We start from the raw sequence: 19,784 nt of genomic DNA, 5'->3' as shown, positions 1-19,784 counted from the left end.
CAATTTCCTCCTGTGGTTTTAAATGGATACAATACTCTTTCCAAAATCGTTGTGTATTATGGCTGTGTGCTGTAAAACAGCTGCTGCAGTTCACTCCAGAGATGAGTGCAGTGTATATATGTATGTAGTTTGTAAAGGGCTTTGGAATCCACCAGGATGGAAAGTGCTGTGTAAATAGATGATGATGATTATGATTATACAGTACACTTCTTAACATGGCATCTCCCAGAGAACTGTTTCCTCCACCCAAGTGTTATTCAGGAGAAGGATTGTTCAATTGGGATGTCTCAATATTCTGATAACCGATATCCTGGAGTTTCTGAACTCCACAGAAAATGAGGCAGCTGCAGAGCTTCTAAACTCCATCCCAGTCCCTCCATAGTGTCTGCATTGACCTCCTACAGAGAAAAGCTATATAGATCCTGGAACAGATTTTAGAAACTCTGCAACTGGCAAAAGGGCTTCCATCAGGCTCCATAATTAAAATAGCTTTACTCCAGACTTTTATAGTATCAGCTGCATCTTTTTATGACTTGTCTGCCTGTAAGTAACAGTTCCGAGGCAGGCAATGCAGATTCCAGACATCAATGAGTTAATCTTAGAATCTCTTCCATGGAGCTGTGCACCAATATATAGGCGGCAAACTGGAGTAAAATTGTTCCCTTAAACTCACACTGACAATTGCTGGCAACAGCGTTTCAGTACTGAAAACATTGTCCTGTGAAAAAGTAGAGCTAACTTTTTTCTTTGTTTGGGGCAATATGCTAGCATTGAGGTGGAGATGAGCATCTACTGGGCGTGTCTGTGCAGTGACAGGATTTCCTTTCAGCCGTGCATCAACAGGATGGGGTACAACTCAGTGAAAGTCCACAGACTATGGAAAACTAACAAATACCCATTGCCTCCAGGATGACTGGCTTCTCCTCATCAGATGGATGAGCCCTGCCATTGTCCTCTGAGATCACCACTCTCCATACAGACTTCTACCATACATCCTTCAGTTTTTCAGTATCAATGTTTTAAAGGGAGTGGAACAGCCTTTGCAGGAAAATTTAAAAAAAAACAAGGTTAAAACTTAAATGTCCTGAATCAGTAACAGAATTGCTGGAGGGACTTAAAAATAGCAGGTTTATTAATATTATACATTCAATCCAAGTATTTGAAGATCATTTCCCCTTTCATTTACCTGCCCAGTTCTGAGCTCAAGAGTCTGTGTATCCCCTATAATAGCAGATGACTTTGAAAGCACCTCAGATAGCTCATCCTAGAGCATTATTAATGGCAGGTTATAGGGGGCTCTGAGATCCTGAAAACTAGCCAGCCCACTGTAGATGTAGGTATAGAGGGACTATGTAAGTGGTCCGTGTTTAAATGAGGAAAGGTGCACATGCATGAGCACATTTGCAGCAAGAAGTGGGTGGTTTCCTGGTGCACAACCACACCTCTGCCTCTCCATAACACCATTTCTTCCTCCTGCTTCATAGGTGTACTACATAAACTTCACAGATTTTGCCAGCTATGAGGTGGTGGTGGATGAAAAGCCATTCCTACAGTGCACCCGGAGTATTGAGACAGGCAAGACCAACTTCAACACCTGTTACACAGCTGGGGTCTGCCTCCTCAAAGCCAGGCAGAAGATTGCAGTGAAAATGGTCCATGCTGACATCTCCATCAACATGAGCAAGCACACGACTTTCTTTGGGGCCATACGGCTAGGAGACGCACCAACATCTTAGATGAACTTGGCATATACATGGAGTCTCCCAGAACTGCACAGTGCTGCTTTTCATAAGAATATGAGGGGGTTCTATAATCCAGCCACAAAGAAAACTGATCCAGAGCTATTTATTTCTTTACGTGGATACAGGAAGAGCAAGGTCACCTGTGATTTGCATGGAGACTTGTATTGGAAAGGCAGTTGAGAAAGCATTGTGAAGAAGAAAGGCTAGCATGTCCTTTCTTGCCTCAGTGTTTCAAGTATTACTGCACTGATATTCTGCTCTGTGGTCCTCACCAGAGATTTCTGGTGAGAATGATATGGGTTTCCTGCTTTTATGTTGCACTAGCTATAGCATCCATGGCAGTGGCAGAAGGCGAGAAAAGACAGACTTTCTGATGAGATGTTCTCTCTAGGCACTCATGCACTGCTGCCTTTGCACACTGAGGGCAAGAAACCTGTGGGGTTTCTCCGCCTATGAGGGAGAGTTCTATTTTAGGGCAATGACATTGCAGTGTGAAAGGTGACAATGCGCCCTAGACAGTGGTGTTCATCCTCTGGGCTGTAAGAATAAGTAGGTTGAGTGCTTCTCTATGAGGCTTGGAAGCAAGGTGTAAATGTAATAAGCATTTGATGAGCATTAAAACATAGTCACAAAATAAAATGATACGACATAAAAAACTCTCTCACCATTTTGCAAGCCCAGCATTCAGATGCTCTAGGCAGCAATGACCATGAGATGTTTCGGTGCCACTGGTACTTTTAAGCTCCTGCCATGTGCCCAGAGGTTAAGTTGCTCTAATGGGCACTTCCTGGAAGTGGTGATGTTGCCACGGCAACTTGTGATTTTACAAAACTAATTTGTTGCATGTGAGGAAATATTTACATAGGCTTCGTAGTGCAGCCTGCTGCAAACACGGCTGCACACACACACACACATACACTGCAGCATCCACTGAAATGGGTTTTTTTAAGATTAACATATACAAGCAAACAGGGAAATCTTTTCTGTTATTGGCAATTATGTGCTGAGTTCTAGATGCTTTATTCTTTTCCTATACTAGTGAAGAATCTTTCATTTCTCGTCTGCCCTTCTCTATCAGAAAGACAGTGTAATAAGTGGTGATTAACTATTTTCCAGCACGACCTGTACTGAAAACTTTGGTCCAATGCATACACACCCTTCCCACTTCTCTTTTCTCTGGACTCAACTGATTCTAGTCCCAATGTACCTTTTAGGCATTACTGGACAAATTAGAAGACTGTTTCTTCAGGCTTTCTGAGCAGCCCTTTCTTACTATTTCCATTTAACTGGTGAACTCTAAATACAAGAGCTGTACTTGAATTCGAGAAGGGGAAAGGGCTTTATTCACTTCTCTGTATCATACCCTTTAAAAAAAAAATAAACTGGCCATCTCTGAACAGAGCTTTCCCCAAAAATACAGATTATATATGGGAGGGTGATAACTCAGTCAATATATTAAAATAAAAATGAATTTCTGGAGATTGGAAGAAAATCCTAAACAGACAGCCTGGTGCTACCTTCCTCTTTACCAATAAAGGCTACTTGACAGTGATAACCTATTGGCATTTGAAAATGACCCTCCAGCAGCACCACAAAGGCAGGAATTGGCTTGGGCAACTAAGGTGCCAACCTATACTCTTCAGCCCAGAGTACCCTTAGCTTCACTGTTCTTCCCCATTCATCATGAGCGATGTCAATGTATAAGGAGAAAAGCACCTTCCAAAGACTGCCATTCCTATGAGAGAAATGCATCACAGGGGGAACAAGCCTTTGAGTTCAGGACTCGCTACTCATTGGAGGGGTATAGTTATGCCTTAAACGCATGACAGATTTCCTATTGTTCTTTTCTTCATATGATCTGCCTCCCTTCCATCCTCAACATGTTGGACTAGCATGAGCATTAGGACATTTAACTAGTTTTCAGTGGTTTGTTTCCCTCAGAATCGATTAGAAAGACATATTCTTCAGATAACAATGAAATTGGGAAATGTTTGTGATGGGAACCTCTGTTAACCAACTCATTAACAAATATGCTTTCAAATATAGTCTACTTAAACAACAAGACTAGGGACAAGCAAAAGTAGTGAAATGACAGGCAAGAGCATGATGGAGTTAGTAATGCTCTTGTGTCCCATTGTGCTAGGCCCCATGATTCCGAGTTGAATGATAAGGCTTCCACTAAGCAGCAATATTCCATCTGTGCAAAGGCAGAACACTCACTGTGGGGAGCACCATGTATCTCTGTCTAGCACTCCTCCTGGCATGTACATAGAACAGCAAGGAAGGACTCCGGAAGGAACAGAATAGCGCCTTCCTCATCAGCTTTAATTTCTTGTATGTTCAATTAGTAGAATGCACCTTTTCTGATTTTGCATTAGACCAAATGGTGGATTCAGTATAACTTGAGTTGTACAGCATCGAGCACAGGAGACTGGGGAGCACATGACCTGAAGAACTCTGATAGTATGTTAAGGGCCATATTCAGTACTGGCATAAATGACTGTAATTCCATGAGAGAGTGAAATGAGCCATAAAGAGCCTTTTTATAAATGAAAAGCCAATGGCTTCTCTAGCAGCAAAATCTCATTAATGGAGTATTAGACTACATTCTTAAAATTACTTAACTTATTATAAGTTCACCTCGGTCGGGGTGGGCAAACTACGGCCCAGCCTGCGAGCCATTTTAAGCAAGTCCCCGAGCTCCTGCTGGGGAGCCGGGTCAGGATGGCACCACACGGCTCGGCCCTGCTCTGGCACTCCAGCCAGGGTGCCAGACTGGGGGCCACACCATGTAGCTTGGTCCTACTCCGGCTCTCCAGCTGAGGCACTGGGTCGGGGAGCCACACCACACTGCTCCTGGAAGCTGCAGCATGGCCCTGCTCTGAGGGTCAGGGGCCACTCCACACCTAGGAGCCGGAGAAGGGACATGCCACTGCTTCCGGGAGCCACTCAGAGCCTGCACCCCAAGCCTCTACCCACACCCCAACCTCCTGCCCCAGGCCTGATCCCCCTCCCGCACTCCAAACCCTTCAATCCCAACACAGAGCACCCTCCTGCACCCCAAACCTCTTATCCCCAGCTCCACCCCAGAGCCCGCACCCCCAGCCAGAACCTGACCCCGCACTCCTGCCTCATCCCTGATCCCCCTCCAAACCCCTTGGTCCCAGCCCAGAGCACTCTCCTACACTCCAAACTCATCTCCAACTCCACCTCAGAACCTGCACCCCCAACCAGAGCTCTCACACCCTCCTACACCCCAACCCCAATTTTGTGAGCATTCATGGCCCACCATACAATTTCTATTCCCCAGTGTGGCCCTCAGGCCAAAAAGTTTGCCCACCCAACCTAGGTTATAGCATGGTTTCTTTCTGGTGGTGCAAAGAAAGGACCTGAGCAGAAGAGATGTGAGACCAGACTGTGGTCTCCAGGGCGAAAAGAGGCACTGTGAGAGAATTTAACAAGATACTAAGGAAAATAGGGGCTGGCTTCAGTCATCCACTGCGATGTCTTCTGTTCTGACAGGCATCAGTTGCTAATCAGGTTGAGAAAACGAAGTGCTTCGTTAATGGACAAATGTTGAGCATATCAGGAATTCTGGTGTGTAGTGCTGTGCTCTGCAAATGCAGCCCCTGCTGCCTTCCTGTTTGTGTCTCAGCCTTTTCCCTTTGAGTGGCAATCTACTTCCTCCGCCCTTACCAGTGAGCCTTAACTGTCATTTTATTGCTAGCTGGACCCCAGTTGCAGAAAAATAGCAAATGGTTACTGATTTACAATATATAATTTAAACCTCCAAAACTCTTTCTGTGGAGACAGTTTTTAGAGAAACTGGAAAAGCTGCTGCAGTCAGGCCATTGTTAAAAGAAGCAAATATCTGCAGTAGATGCCTTTAGTTGTGAGTTGGCTACCAGAGAATGATTGACCTGCTGCCTTTGCTATCCCCAAGTGCCTTTCTTATACAGATAAGCAGTTTGCCTTTTTACCTATTGAGGACTCAAATAGCCCTGCTCCAACTGACAGTCGTGCCCGGTCATCACTGGGCTGCGATATTCCTCTTAAAGAACACTAGAAATTAAAATGCTTTGATGGAAGAGTGCCAGCATTTGTGTTTAGATAAGCATTCTGAATTGAACAAATTAAGCTGGATGGTTCAATTTTTCTCACAAGCATGGGAGCCACAGGTTGGGAGATCCTCCTCATCTCAGCAATTCTGCCCTTTTATCCCTCTTGGGAGACAGTGAAAAGTCAAGCTTCCAAAGCTGTCCAGCTACTTATTGGTCTTTTCAGGTTTAGAGTCCATTGCCTCCTGCCCCGAAACAGAATCCTGTTGCTGTTCTCTAGCATACAGCAGCATTGCCACAAGTTTCTAGAGCAAAAAGAAGCAACTGTGTATTTTATAGTAGTCTAAAGGTCACCCCACTGAACTGAGAATTTGTCCACAAGTGCTGTGTTCAGGCTAGGCATCTCACTGAGATGCTTTCAAATCTGTCTGGAATACAGAAAAGCTGCAAATAAGTTTGAATGCAGGCTAAACACTACTTGGTGCATACAGGAGCTCACTCACTGTTGAAACAAATAGCAGTGTAGTACTGGTCTCATTATTCTGTGCTTCCATCTCTTCCATATCTCTTCTGAGAGCAGACTGTGCCTGTTGGGAGCATTGGGAACAAAACCTTTGATGACTTGGACTAAGCAGTGCCAGCTGTCTAGTTTTTGCAGGCTGAATCTGACTCCATCATGCAGCAAGGTCTCTCCCCCCTTTTTATTACCCCCATCATCCTGCAGATAAGTTTTTCTGGCTCCTGGATTGTATACTCTACCCACTTGAGTTTGCAATAGAAAGCAATAATGTAGTTTGTTGCCCTTGTTGCATACCTTTACAAATGTACCCCCTACAAGATGGGGTTTATGTGTCATTGCCTTTAACTGAGTAAACAGTTTATGAATCATTGCTTCCAGCAAATCTCCACTCAGGCTCGTTAATGAAAATATTATGACAGAGGAGTTTTGGTCAAAAATACAGCAACTCCGAGCCCATCTTACTGTTGTGCGAGCTGCACACTGATTTAGTGATGCTGCGCTGTGAGTCAGCATCTTCATTCAAGACACTATCTGTATATAAAATATACATAATGTATATAAACTGGGATGTAAGTTTATGTAAATTGTCAGTATTTTCTTTGCAAATAAAGCTTTTTCCTGATCTGACCTAGTTCAGTCACGGTTGAAACACTTATTTTTTTTCCCTTAAGAACCTTCTGTCTGATAGCAGTTTGTGTTGCCAGTTCTCACAAGTGTATGATGAGTCTCCCCATATCTGGTATTTTTCTTAAAGCCCCAGCTACTGAGATTGAGATTGCATGAGAATTACAGCTTTTATTTAAAAATGAAAGTTTCTGGTATTTATGGTTGCAGAGAAAATATTGAAAATGTGAACTGAGCGCACCCTAAGTGCTCAGAAGAGAAAAGAACCCCCCAGATTTATATTTTTAAATCTCATGATTTTTAAGCCAATCTTATCATTTTGGGGGCCTGCCGTATGATTTTTGCATTCTAAGGCTCCCTTTTGCTGGATTGACCTCTGCAAAATTGTTCAGTAATGGTCATTTGTCTCCTCCCTTGGATTCGTGTGGAGCCAGAAGATACTGTTCTCAGGACTGGTTCTAGGGTCAGGCGAGCAGGCACCTCCTTCCAGGGCACAGTACTGCTGTTCCACTTGGCTTTTTTGTTTTCCTCAGCTCTGATTGGCTGGCCATTTTTGCTTGCTGATTGGTCACTCGTAGACTATAAGGTCAGAGTTATGATCATCTAGTCTGACCTCCTGCACAGTGCAGACCTCAGAATCTCACTCACCCACCCACTCCTATAACAAATCCCTAACCTATGTCTGAGTTATTGAAGTCCTCAGATTGTGGTTTGAAGACCTCAAGCTGCAGAGAATCCTCCAGCAAATGATCCGTGCCCCATGCTGCAGAGGAAGGCGAAAAACCACCAGGGCCTCTGCCAATCCGCCCTGAAGGAAAATTTCTTCCCAATCCCAAATATAGGGCACGAGTGCACCAAAAATGTTTTCTGCCTTGGAGGGCAAAATGGCTAGGGCCACACTTGACTGTAATCACCCCGTAGAGAGTGACTAGCAAGAAGGGAGCCAGCCTGAGAGAGAAACAGAACTGGCCCATTACAGATGAACTCCTTGATATATGACCTCGGGAGCAGAATCTAGAGCAGTTCACAGCTCACACTCATGGCCCATTCCCTAAGATGAGTGCATCAGAGCTCCCTCTGCTTGAAGCCTGGACACCAGAGAGATCTCAGTGACTGGGGAATCTCAGCCCTCAAAGATACAGGCATCCAGCTGGGAATGGGCATTAAGTAGGCAAAAGAAGGCAGTGAACTGTACTCCATTAGCAAAATCCCAGGGTAGAGGCATTACTGCAAAGCAGAAGCCTTATTCAGTCCAAAGTGAGATGGTTGTGCTGATGGGAGGTGCACACTCCATTCCCTGCCCGTGTGCCTTACCCCCAGCCCTGAAGAGTTCCTACTAAGTAGGAAAGGGAGACTCAGTCTCCTTGGTCTCTCTACTGAGTCTGTCAACAAGGGGGCTAGTCAGGGCCAGATGTGATGGTGTGTGTTGTGATAGACACCTGCTCACTCTGTACCATGCTGGGACTCAAACTGGTGCGGGAGAGATTCCCTGTGAAGTATCTGGGCTCTCTGCTTTGTGCCATTTGTTTTGCAGGTGCTGTATTATATCTTGGATCTGCTGACAGGTCACCTCATTCAGAGAAGGAAGGCTGTGGTGTGAGGCAGGGAGCCTAAAGTTACCAGCTTATTTCTGTATGCAGAGTATGCTGGCCCATTACAGCACTAATGCCTGTTGCACTGCTGGTGAGTGGCCACTCTTCCCTTCTCCCCTTGACTGGGCCATGTTGCTGAAAACATTAGAACAGCCAGATCCAGCATGTCTGGCCCAGTACTGCCCCGCCACCCCAGTCTAGTTCTGTCTGAGAAACACCCAGAAGCAGTGTCAAGTCACAAGAGCAAGTTCTCTGTGTATTCCCACTAATGGGATTCAGTGCCTCTGATGCTGAGCTGTGGAACTGTACAGAAAAGCAGTTGCCCCTGGGGGGTACAGTAGCAGATTTGTATTTGGAAGACATCACTGGCTCCATCTGTATAAGGGAGTGCACCCCCCAGCCACCTCAGTTCCTTTGCCACTGCCACAAAGAACTAATAGCACTAGTTCCCTGGTCTGTGAGCCTACGCTCTTTGGATAGTCACAGCTAATTACTGCTAGTTTTTGTTAGTTGGATGTTGGCCTTGGGTTATCTCCAGGACCATGCCTGATCTCAAATTCCATATGGGGTTCAAAAGATGAGCACCTTGCTCAGCCATCTTCACTGAGATGGATGCACATGTCCATGCCACAGGCCTGGGAGAATCACACATAGTGTCCCAGTGCACAACTTGCCATGTTGTACTCCTCAGACAAAGAGGGACAGGCAGCTCAGGCTGCAAGCATCCGAGCAGACTGACCTGATACTCCTGCAGGAGGTCTGAGGTCTGCTTCTGTGCTGAGATCTTCTCTAAAGAGGTCAGAGATGCACCTAGCCACTTCTGCCTTGGCACTTCCCTCAATATTGGGCCTGAGGTCCGCCTTTCCGAAGTTAATGCTTGCAGAGGCTGAGCTTTCTGTCTGGCACCATCCTTCACCAGGAGTTCCATGTAGACAGTCCACACTAGCACAATGGTCTGTGACAGCACTGAAGACTCCTTTAGTCCTGTTAGAATAGATGCTGGTCAATGCTGTAAGCAAAAGGCAGGCTTCCAGATCTCCATGTGACCCTGCCCCAGAGAAGAAGGAAAAGAAGCAGCATCCAGCTTGCAGAGAGAGGCCACGGAGAAGAAAAATAGGAGGCATCATTCTCCTCCAGCACTGACACATTTCCTTTGAGGAGTCCTTACCAGTGCTGCTGTCACCTTTGGCACATACTCCTCCTCAGCTCAGGCCTCCAGTGCTGATACCATCACCGCCACCAATTTCTCTTCTTGTTGGAGAACCCCCCTCAAAGCTGTTGACTACATTGCCACTGCTTGAATCCCAACAGCAATATTTGCCTCCAACTTCAATCCAGAACATAATGGAGAAAGATGGTATCCCCTCTGAACCAACTGTGTAAGTTCTTCTGGCCCACTCCAGAAAGCCCAATTCAACTTGCCTCATGAAAGACATTATGCAGGGCCACGTTCAGTACTCATGTTGGCCCTACATTCGGGGGTCCAAGCAGGCTCTCTTTTTCATGGTGCCAAACTCATCATGGCACTATCTTCAGCACAAGATACTTCTCCTGGCACTACAGGTATCTGCACTAGCACCAAGGTATTTCCCAGGACGGAGCCTACCCCAGACACAGTTCTCTTTGAGAGTGTGTTCCAGATAGTGCAGATATGCCCAGCACTATTGCGGCTGTCATTGGTGCCAGCACTGACATCTCTTCCTCTTCCAAAGGGAAGAACAGATACGGATAGACACAGGGAATTCCCAGCCTTTGGATGAAAATGCTGGGGATTCTCCAAGGAGTCTGATCAGGGATTTTCAGTTAATTTCACCCTCAAGGCCTAAACCAGCTGTTTAAAGTGCACAGAGGAGTTTGTTTGGGTTCCCCCATCTGACACTCTGGGGATGTGGAAAAAGGCTAGGGGATGCACAGAGCCTGGGTCTTGTGCTAGGGAGTTATGTCACCCAGACCAGTAAAGAGGTGAACTTTGTTCCCTTCTCTGTACTCCCTTCCCCCTCCTCTGCTCCTTGCTAGGGGTGGTGAAGCTGGATGGAGGGGGTGAGCTTGAGAGCTGCAGGCCAGTGTCTCCCTAGATGGAGATTCCACGTTTTTTGGAGCTGCACACATTTTATGACCTCTTGATTGTCTCTAAAAAAACAATAAAGGCTTGTTCTCTCTAAGATCTGTCTTTGCCTTCATGGCATTGAACCCAGGCCATCAATAGAACCAGTATAACCAAGCAAGGTTTAGAAGAGCTGATGCCTTCAGGGGCCCTGCACCCAGTGAAGCCTGATGAAGAAAATGGGTTTAAAGCGTTGTACCTGGTTTTCTAGTCCAGAGACTAGAACTTCCACAGAATTCTCTACTCACTCATAAGAACCCTGTTTATTCACTGAGGTGCATGTGACCCTCAGCGCTGCATTTTGCTTGAGCCCTGAACCATAAGAAATAAAGAGCTTTCCCACAATGTAAACCAGCAGGAGGATGGAAACATCTAACATGCAGGCCTAGCTCAGCTCCACTGTGTTCCACTTCTTTTTAAGACTACACCATATTCCTTCACCGAAGACACCAGGAGCTGGCGAAATAGCCTATTAGGAAACATCTAAAACAACCGCTGCAAAATAAGCTCTTGTGCAAACTGGGCAGTGGCAGTGCTGTCTGCTGCAGCAAAGGAATGAAGAGTCAACAGCATTGAGTCAAACAAAATCCACTGAGCAAAATATCCCATGAACTGTCCCAGGAGCCAGACGTTCTTGTTGTGATATGTATGGACCAACCAGTAGGTGGCAGAGTGGTCTTGGATATGTGACTACAGAAAAATTCTTTTTTGAGATATGCTGGTAGTGAGGGAGCTAATATGAGTAGGGTGACCAGATAGCAACTGTGGAAAAAGGACGGGGCGGGGGGGAGGGAATAGACGCCTATATAAGAAAAAGTCCCCCAAAACGGGACTGTCCCTATAAAAATGGGACATCTGGTCACCCTAAATATGAGGCTGACATAGGAAAATCCCCTGTCTCTCCTTTTTCTCCCCCAGTGCAGTGTAACTACCAGGTAATCATCTTCCAGCCATGCTTCGCACCATCAGGTTCCCAGGAGGAGGGCATAGTGATAATGCAGTGAGCAGTGGCAGCACAAGTTCCCCCTCCCTTCACCCACATATACTCCTGGCTCCTGTCCATGCCTGTTCCACCCTATACTAAGCCCCACCAGGGAAAGACAGATGGTCAGTCTCTGTGGCCCATTCAGTTCGGGGCTAACTGGGGGCAGGGCCAGCTCCAGGCACCAGCCCAGCAAGCAGGTGCTTGGGGTGGCCAATGGTGAGGGGTGCCACGTACAGGTCTTCGGCGGCAATTCGGCAGCGGGTCCCTCACTCCCTCTCCAAGTGAAGGACCAGCCACCGAATTGCCACTGAAGGCTGAAGCGGGGGCAGTAGAGCTGCAGATCGCGATCGCAGCTTTTTCTTTTTGCTGCTTGGGGTGGCAAAAGCCCTGGAACCGGCCCTGACTGGGGGTGAAGGGATGTTGTGAACACTTATTTGCTGAGCCCTGGACTGAGACTGAAGACTCACTGCTCACTCACCGCAGTGATGGCTTCTGTTCTCTCTGCACTGCACCCTACACTGGAGGTGAAAGGCTCTTGCTGGCTGCTGCTGCTGCTCAGAGCTATGTAGTTGGGTTGGTACATTTGTTACTGTCTGGAGGGCAGGAGGGGAGGTGGAATACCAGGGGTTTAAACAGAGGCCACCTCTATGAGCCCATCTCTTCTGCCCTCACCTCTCTTTTGATGTAGCTCAGGGAGGCTCCATCCCTTTGGGAGGCTACTCCGATCTTGGGAATAGAAGCAGCCCATGGGCTGTGGGAGACTGGGCACCCCCTAGCAGAAGCACCAGTGGAGCCCATGGGATACTCCAGGTGCAGGAAACCCCTAGTGAGGGTGTGAGCTGGACTTCACCTCAGGACTGTGCTGAGTGACTCATTCATGGGAGCTGGATGGTAAAACCCTTGGTGCATTCGCTCCCCAGCAAAGGGTCAGGTATTGTTGTAAAATTTCCCTCTGCATGAGCTGCAGTAGCCCAGAGAGGGAGAAGGGAATTCCCCCTCCAGGCTCACTCCAGCCTCATCTCCCCCACCTCATGGAGGGAGGCATAGCCAGTTGTGCTGAACAAGGACGCCAATGCTGATTGTGACCACAGCAAGGGATTCAATTCCTCTCAGATGTCCAGCACCTCCCACCTTGTGACTATTCCAGCTTGGGCAGCAAAGGGGGCCCTACTCTTCCAGTTTACGTTTTGCCCGGTGGCACCATCCAGTCTTAGGTGCTAGCCTGAGCCCAGCATTTCCTAAAGTGACAAATTGTTCGCTTGGGATCCCTTATACAAGCTAACCAGGCTTAGCTATGAGTTCTGACCCAGAGCACAGCAGGAAGTGGCAGCAGATAAGACCCTAGGACAAACCCTTTGGACAACAATGTGGTTTCCAAACTGGGGAAGCCCCACAAAAACTCCTCTCCTTCCCTGGGCCTTGTCTGCTCCATTCTGATATTTATTTCCTTTATAGTTTCAAATTATCACCTGGAAGCATGTGCAGTGGCATCTCCACCCCCCTGCTCCCTAGTTTCTCTTTCCCTTGTGGCTTCATGCACTGTTTTTCCCCGTCAGAGGCGTATATCTTTATTTTCCCAGTACCGTAGCTAGGACTCCCACACACTATCTCCTTCCCCAAGCCTGCACTGGAGCCTATTTATATAGAAGTCTTCCTCTCCCTTAGCCCATATGAGAGCACAGAAGTGGTGGGAAGGGGCTGCTTGCTCCTGGAGCCCATCATGTTTCTGTCAGAACACCGGCTGGCTGAAAGAGGATATTTGCTGCTCTGGCTGCTCCCATCTGTTCTCAAAACCCAGCCTAGTGCGGAGGTGAGCCCAAAGCCTCTGCCATGCCAGCAGGTAAGGCTAACTACCCAGAATCCTTTGTGATTTAATAGCCACATGATACCCCCGGTGGGTCTGAGACAGGAAGTGCTGGTTGTGCTCATACCCCGCTGTGATACTGAAGGGGGCAAATGGAAGTTTAAAACCAGATTTTGAAAACCTTCCCCCAAAACTCTGACCACCTCCGCCTAGCAGCCACTCCTTTCATAGCTTGTCTTTTTAACGTCCCCTCTCTTACACTTTCTTGTCTTTCTCTGCTGCAAAGACTTTCAGACCTTGTCTTCAAGCCTCTCTCCCGACACCTCTGCCTTGTAATCTCCCCCCTTTGACCATTAGCCTTGTACCCAGGTGCTTTCATTTTTGTCACTCTGTGATATCATTACCCCTCATCTTCAGACAGACTCTGTCTTGAGCAGCTTTTTGGATACCATGTGTCTGAGTAAGGCTTTACACAGCTCTTGTATGTCCGGGCCAGGAAATGCTAGATACCTTGGATACATCTTGTCACCCTGTATTGTCTGTTCCTCCTCCACTTTTCTGTGACTGATCTCCAGGGTGGCTCCCCTTTGGTGACCAGTTGGTGAAATACCAGATCTACAGAATTAAAATGTGGGGGACAGAGCAGAGAGAGAAGGAGACCATTTGAGCCCCTATAAGCAATGAGAACGATGGCTTTCTCCTCCCCTTATACCCACCCAGTTTCTACTCCCTGGCTGTCTTGGCCTGTAGAGCAAGGGAACATGGGCCTGAAATCAAACCCAGTCTCTCTAATGACAGTGAGAGCACTAACTCCTAGGCATCTTTTTTTCTTCATGGCCAGGTGCTAAAGCTGGATCTAGCTCCCAGCCAGTCACTCAGGTGAATGACAAACTATTTAAAACAAGGGACAGAGGTCATTGCATTGCATCCTGCTTGATCACACCCCCTGACTGGGTCTTTTCCTGCTCACTAAGTGATAGGCTGTGGTTAGAGGAGGTGGGATGGATCACTTGACACTTGAGGGAGGATTATGGCTGCCAGAAGATTGAAGTTTCTCATTGTGGAATAAGAAATGATTAGGCAGGTCCCAATGGGAACTATTCTTACTTCCCTGTCCCCTCCTTGAATATATGCCTATCTGAGGGCTGTGCTTGGGGGAGTGGCACATGGCACAGTGGAGCCATCAGGATATGCACCCCACTGCAGCCTAGGTTCTGGGATGCCGCTAGCAGACTCCACGCAGTTTCATACCCTTCTGCAGCCCAGTGAGTGTGGCACAGACCCTTGCTAGTAGAGGGAAAAGGATGATTGGTCAGTGATGATGGTACCTGAGTGCAGCCAATGAACAGTGGTGACCTAGCAGTTGGGAGCTGTCTGCCTCCCTTGTGCCTTATTTTTGTTCAGGAGAGGGGGCAGATGTGCTGTGTGGTTCCTTCATTGAGTCTAAGCTGTGATCTGCTGGCCCAGCATAGATGCATCTGTGTCACCCAAGCTGGGGGACTTCAGCAGCACACACCAATAACCTGGGCTTATTCAGGGGCTTCTCTGAAGGTAATAGTGCCAGCAGGACCCTTCATAAAGGGGTGCAGGGCCCAGGCCAGAAGTGATGAATCCATCACTTCCGGAACAGACCTCGCTGGCCAATCGGTCCAGTCCGCGGGGGCCCCCAAAACATGGGGCCCAGAATGGTCGCCCCGATTCACCGTACCCAAGGGATGGCTCTGAGTTCCAGCCCCCACTGTACTTCAGAAAGCCAGGTCACAACCCTCTACAACTCTGAAAGAGCTTCCCACCCACAGGGTCAGATTGATGATTATGCTAGAAACTGTGTGTGAAGGAGCTTATGTCTTGATCTCAGTCTGCCACGGCCAAAGTACTTGCCTAAGGGGGGGCAGCATGCTTGTGTCTGAGGATTTCTAGTATAAATTCCAAACTGCAGTAAGGTGTGTGTGATAGGAGTGGAGCCACATCTGAAATGAGGTGTGGGCTGAGCTCCTTCACTCTCATTGATAGCTTTCCTTGTTTCTCCATAGAGCTCAGTTCAGGTCTCATGCCAAGGCCTTGGCCTCCGCACATTTCCAGAGAAGCTTGGCCATGGGGTTAAGCAACTCGACCTCTCTGAAAACTTCATCCAAAACCTGACGGAAAGCTGCACATCAAAGTTAGGGCAGCTAGAGCACCTCAACATGCATTTCAACCAGTTGGCAACTGTGTCAGAAATGGCCCTGACTCCTCTAACTCATCTTCACTCTCTGCTCCTAGCTGCGAACCACCTTGACAGGAATTACTTCACCAACGGAAGAGCCTTCAGGTCACTGAAGAATCTAAAAGTCCTGGACCTTTCTGCAAATAATTTGGACAGTGATATGGCAGCCTGGTACTTCAGCAATCTCACCTCTTTAAAGAAACTGGATCTGTCCTGGAACAAGATGACCAGGCTGCCAGGGAGCATCTTCCAGGGAACTCTAAAGCTGAGAGAGATCAACCTTAACAACAACTACATCACAGAAATAGAGGAGGGAGCTTTTGAGGCTCTATTAAATCTAAAAGTGGTGAATTTAGCTATGAATTCTCTTCACTGTATCTCAGGCTTCAGCCTCACACAGCTGCAAGTTTTAAATCTCAGCTTCAATGCCCTGGAATTCTTTGTTACAGAGGAAAGAAAGGAACACTACCAGCTTCAGGTGCTAGATCTGAGTCATAACAAACTGATCTACTTTCCAGAGCTCCCCAAGGTGCATCGCCTCACACACTTAAACCTTTCTGATAACGCCATGGTCTCTTTGGCTCCAAGTTCCACCAGTACAGCAGAGTTCAGACTGTGGTATGATGAGATGGCAAGACCTAACATATCCTTGAATATTTACAATGCAGCAGCTAGACTGTCAAAGATAACTGACTTAGATCTCAGCGGTAACCTGTTGTATATGTTCCCAGTTACTTTCCTTCATAATCTGAGCTCCCTCCAGAATCTCAATATGGCTAAGAACTGTCTCCATAATATAGCTGTGGAGTCACCTCCTGGTCATATGGAAAGCAAGGAGCCAGGTGCGATGCATGACAATGCCTTTCTGTTGGTGCAGTCACTGGATCTTCATGGCAATTTCATTCATTCCCTGCCACAGTGGTTTTTTGGTATTCTGCCCAAACTGGAAACACTTGACCTTGGTTCTAACAGCCTCCAGCCTTGTGAGAGCCAGAATGCTAATAAAAGAGAGATCCCAATAGGTCATAACTCAGCTCAAAGAGGTAACTGTACATCCTTCTGTGACCTACCACAGCTGAAGTATCTGAGTTTACGTAGGAACAACATTGTGAGGCTATATCCTTACATGTTCAACCAAACCTCTTTAGTCTCCCTGGATCTGTCTGAGAATGAAGACTTGTTCATGCCAAAAGGAGCTCTGGAGGGTCTGGAATTCTCTTTGCAGAAGCTCTCTCTGAGAGGAAACCAGATGGACAACAAGAAGACAGAATTCCCTTGTCTGAAGATGCTGAAAAAGTTGGACATGTCAGACAACAAGTTGAGTCTTTTGCCCCCTGATCTTATCTGCTCTCCATTGGAAAACCTGGACATTCGCAATAACAATCTCCAGGCCTTAGAGAAACCTGCCACCGTGAGATGGTCCAGCAGCCTCAATCATCTGAATGTTGCTGGCAATCCCTTTAGCTGTTGTGCACTGAGCTGGCTGGAAATTCTACAAGCTGCCCGTGTGAATGTGTTGGATCTGAATGAAACTCTGTGCTCTTATCTGGACAAGAACAGGAACTTCTCAGCTAAGATAGCCAACAAGACCACGTGGCTTTGTCCTCATCAGATAGGATATCGCTACCTGATGGTATTGCTGGTGGTGGTGATCGCTCTTTGCTTTCTGTTTCTCAGCTGTGGGATATGCTGTTATCTGAAAAAGAGTCAGAAGCTGTCAAAGTATCTGGGATTCAGAAGCAACAGGGTGGACCCCATTCCTTATCATCTAAATAAGGAAAAGAGAACTGAACAGATTGCAATAGACAGAGTTACAGAAGTATAGTATAGGACAGGAGAGGGAGAATAATATTTATTGTATTTTAGGCACCTGCCCCTCACTGATACATTAAAGGTTTCACACACAAGACAATAAAACATTCAAAATCAAATCAATATGCTGTTTTCCCTCTTGATGCAAACAGCCTAGACACATGCTGTAGCCTCCATGGACCATCTCTCCATACTGCTTTTTTTGTGTGCAAGGGAGACTTGGAAATGTTTTGTTGTATTTACAAAGAATTCCCTGATGGGTTTCCTGCCCTGAAACAAGGCCGGTGCTCTTTGAATGGATCTCCCCCTCCTGCTTCTTGCATCGCTCACAGCTGAACCCATCCTCTCCTGTTTGTGAGCAGATCGTTATCTGTTTTGTTATCTCCTGTTGTTCTACAGAACTGTTGTTCAGCATTGTCCAGGAGTTGTCACCCGGCCTTTCAATAGGCAAACTAAATACTTGTTACTTGTCAACCTAGTAAACAAGAAGCCCCCCACCCCTGCTTTCCCCCCTGCAATATGAGGGCTGCAGAATCATGTGAAATGCCCCTTGTAAAGAAGTGTTAGGCCTGATCTACACCTAAAACTTAGGTCAACCTAGCTACAGTGCTCAGAGGTGTGAAAAGTTCACACCCTGGGAAATGTAGTTAAACTGAGCTAAGCCCTGATGTAGACACTGCTAGATCCTCAGAAAAATTCTTCCATCAACCTAGCAACCACCTTTCAAGGGAGAGGATTTACCACAGCAATAGAAAAACTCTTTCATCACTGCAATGTTTCTACACTACAGCAGCATTGCTGCAGCTGTTTGGCTGTAGCACTTGTAGTGTGGACAAACCTGTAGTGTGTTCTTCTGTAATGGCCCCAAACACAACAGCTTACAGTATCAAAAATGGCCTTGTGGGGAAGAGGGAGAGGGTGATTTCTGCAGAATCCCAGGATATTGTTTAAAAATGTGACTGTCCCCTTTGTTGACACACCTGTCCCTTGAGCTTTCATCCAAATCTTTGTGCTGAGTTGATACTTCTAAGTGGCTCTGAGCAGTGCAGATTGTGCCTGAGGACAGCTCGCCATGTTCTTGGCCATTGTGATAGGAATGAATCTACCTCAACAAAAGAAACTTGAGTTGAAAATTCTCAGCCTCAATGTCTGCTTTTAAGTCAAAACTCCTAAGCTTTTCAGCTCAGTGTGCAGGCAGATGAACATCCTCAGTGCTTGAAATAGGACAGCCAAGCCACAATTTCTGAACTGTCATAAAGCTGCAGTGACTTCTTCCACAAGGACAGGAGAGTGCAATCTGGCTGTCTAGCTCCAGGGACAGCTGGGCCTCCCCATGGAAGCCATCAAGACAAAGAGCTCCCAGTCACTGTTCTAACCAGTAACACTCTCACCATTGGTGCTCATGCTCCCCAGATAATCAGCAGATGCTGCAGGAGCAAAGTCCTGAAAGCAGTAAAACATACTGAGACTGCAGCTCTTTAGCTGCCAGGTTACTCCTTCCTGGACTCGGGAATCCAAAGAGAAACACTCATTACTATCATGGGTGTTGTGCTTGAGCTCAGACACATTCATTTTCCACCCTGTCGCTGCCAGGACTGCTGTGACAAAAACCACTGCGTTTCAGGTTTCCTCAGTTCTAGTCTTTGTCACCCCAGCCAACCTGGCACTGAGTCCGACACCCAGGAACATTTACAAGTCGAGCTCTACACACGTCTGGTGCTACAGAGTACCGCAGAGTGAATGGGGTTTGGAAAAGGGTTAAATTATTCGTGAATTGTCATTAAATGATTTATTGTAAAATAAAGGATACTTTGCTCTAAAGAAGTTGCTACCCTCTACCTCCCCCCAGTCCCCACCACCTGCATTGTGTCTGTAGGTCAGCTATTATGTGCCATGACAAACCAACTTTCCTAATGAATGGGATTCTATGCCCATCTCATTGGATGGAGCTGAGCCCATGTTTCCATGTTCAGTTCAGACTCTATTTGATCCAGAAGGGTACTGTGGTCATTTCAAGATTGGCCATGGGATTATGCTGTTCTCTATTCCACTGTGTTTACCTCCTTATCCACCAGGCTCTGTTGTTAACTGTGGATTTATCCATCTCATTTACATTTGAAGCTCCTTAGGACAGGAATGTATTTTCTTATTTGTCTTTAGTGCACTGTGTACACATCACTGGTGCTACATAAGTAGTCTGGCTGCTCCCAAGAGCTGTGTTTATCATGCAAGAGAAGGTAAGGGAGAGAGGGCTGGATGCCCTCTGCATATCCAGGGCATGGTTACTTCAGAGGGCGTTTCATGATAAACAAAGCCCCAGTTGCAGGTGCTATTGTT

The 19,784-nt window shown here is 46.9% G+C and overlaps 2 protein-coding genes across 9 annotated transcripts in view; both read left to right on the top strand.

The window, feature by feature from the left end:
* EDA (ectodysplasin A) overlaps positions 1 to 6,947 on the top strand; it is a 189,723-nt gene extending 182,776 nt beyond the window's left edge. For all 5 annotated transcript variants that reach the window (XM_075068751.1, XM_075068752.1, XM_075068755.1 and 2 more), the window contains one exon: positions 1,485 to 6,947. In XM_075068751.1, the coding sequence (XP_074924852.1) occupies positions 1,485 to 1,736 (252 nt within the window). In that variant the 3' untranslated portion in view covers positions 1,737 to 6,947. The remainder of the gene's footprint in view (positions 1 to 1,484) is intronic.
* Positions 6,948 to 7,367: 420 nt separating this feature from the next.
* On the top strand, positions 7,368 to 19,268 carry LOC116834698 (transforming growth factor beta activator LRRC32-like). 4 transcript variants are annotated; one of them, XM_032796977.2, is made up of 2 exons: positions 7,368 to 8,627; positions 15,463 to 19,268. In XM_032796977.2, the coding sequence occupies exons 1-2, from the start codon at positions 8,610 to 8,612 to the stop codon at positions 17,458 to 17,460; spliced, it is 2,016 nt and encodes a 671-aa protein (XP_032652868.1). In that variant the 5' UTR covers positions 7,368 to 8,609; the 3' UTR covers positions 17,461 to 19,268. The 4 variants fall into 4 exon arrangements, with proteins under 4 accessions (XP_032652868.1, XP_032652867.1, XP_032652864.1 ...); XM_032796976.2 differs by lacking the exon at positions 7,368 to 8,627 and adding an exon at positions 11,432 to 12,149; XM_032796973.2 differs by lacking the exon at positions 7,368 to 8,627 and adding an exon at positions 12,583 to 13,465.
* Positions 19,269 to 19,784: the final 516 nt, after the last annotated feature.

The sequence above is a fragment of the Chelonoidis abingdonii genome, chromosome 8 (assembly GCF_003597395.2).
Source record: "Chelonoidis abingdonii isolate Lonesome George chromosome 8, CheloAbing_2.0, whole genome shotgun sequence".
Taxonomy (NCBI): domain Eukaryota; kingdom Metazoa; phylum Chordata; order Testudines; family Testudinidae; genus Chelonoidis; species Chelonoidis abingdonii.
This window is presented reverse-complemented; position numbering and strand designations above follow the sequence as displayed.

What these genes read in the sequence shown, in the direction of transcription:
- LOC116834698 (XM_032796973.2), top strand. Translation starts at nt 13,346, where the DNA reads ATGTTTCTGTCAGAACACCGGCTGGCTGAAAGAGGATATTTGCTGCTC. An exon ending in AGCCTCTGCCATGCCAGCAG is followed by an intron (nt 13,466 to 15,462) that starts GTAAGGCTAACT and finishes GTTTCTCCATAG; the next exon opens with AGCTCAGTTCAGGTCTCATG.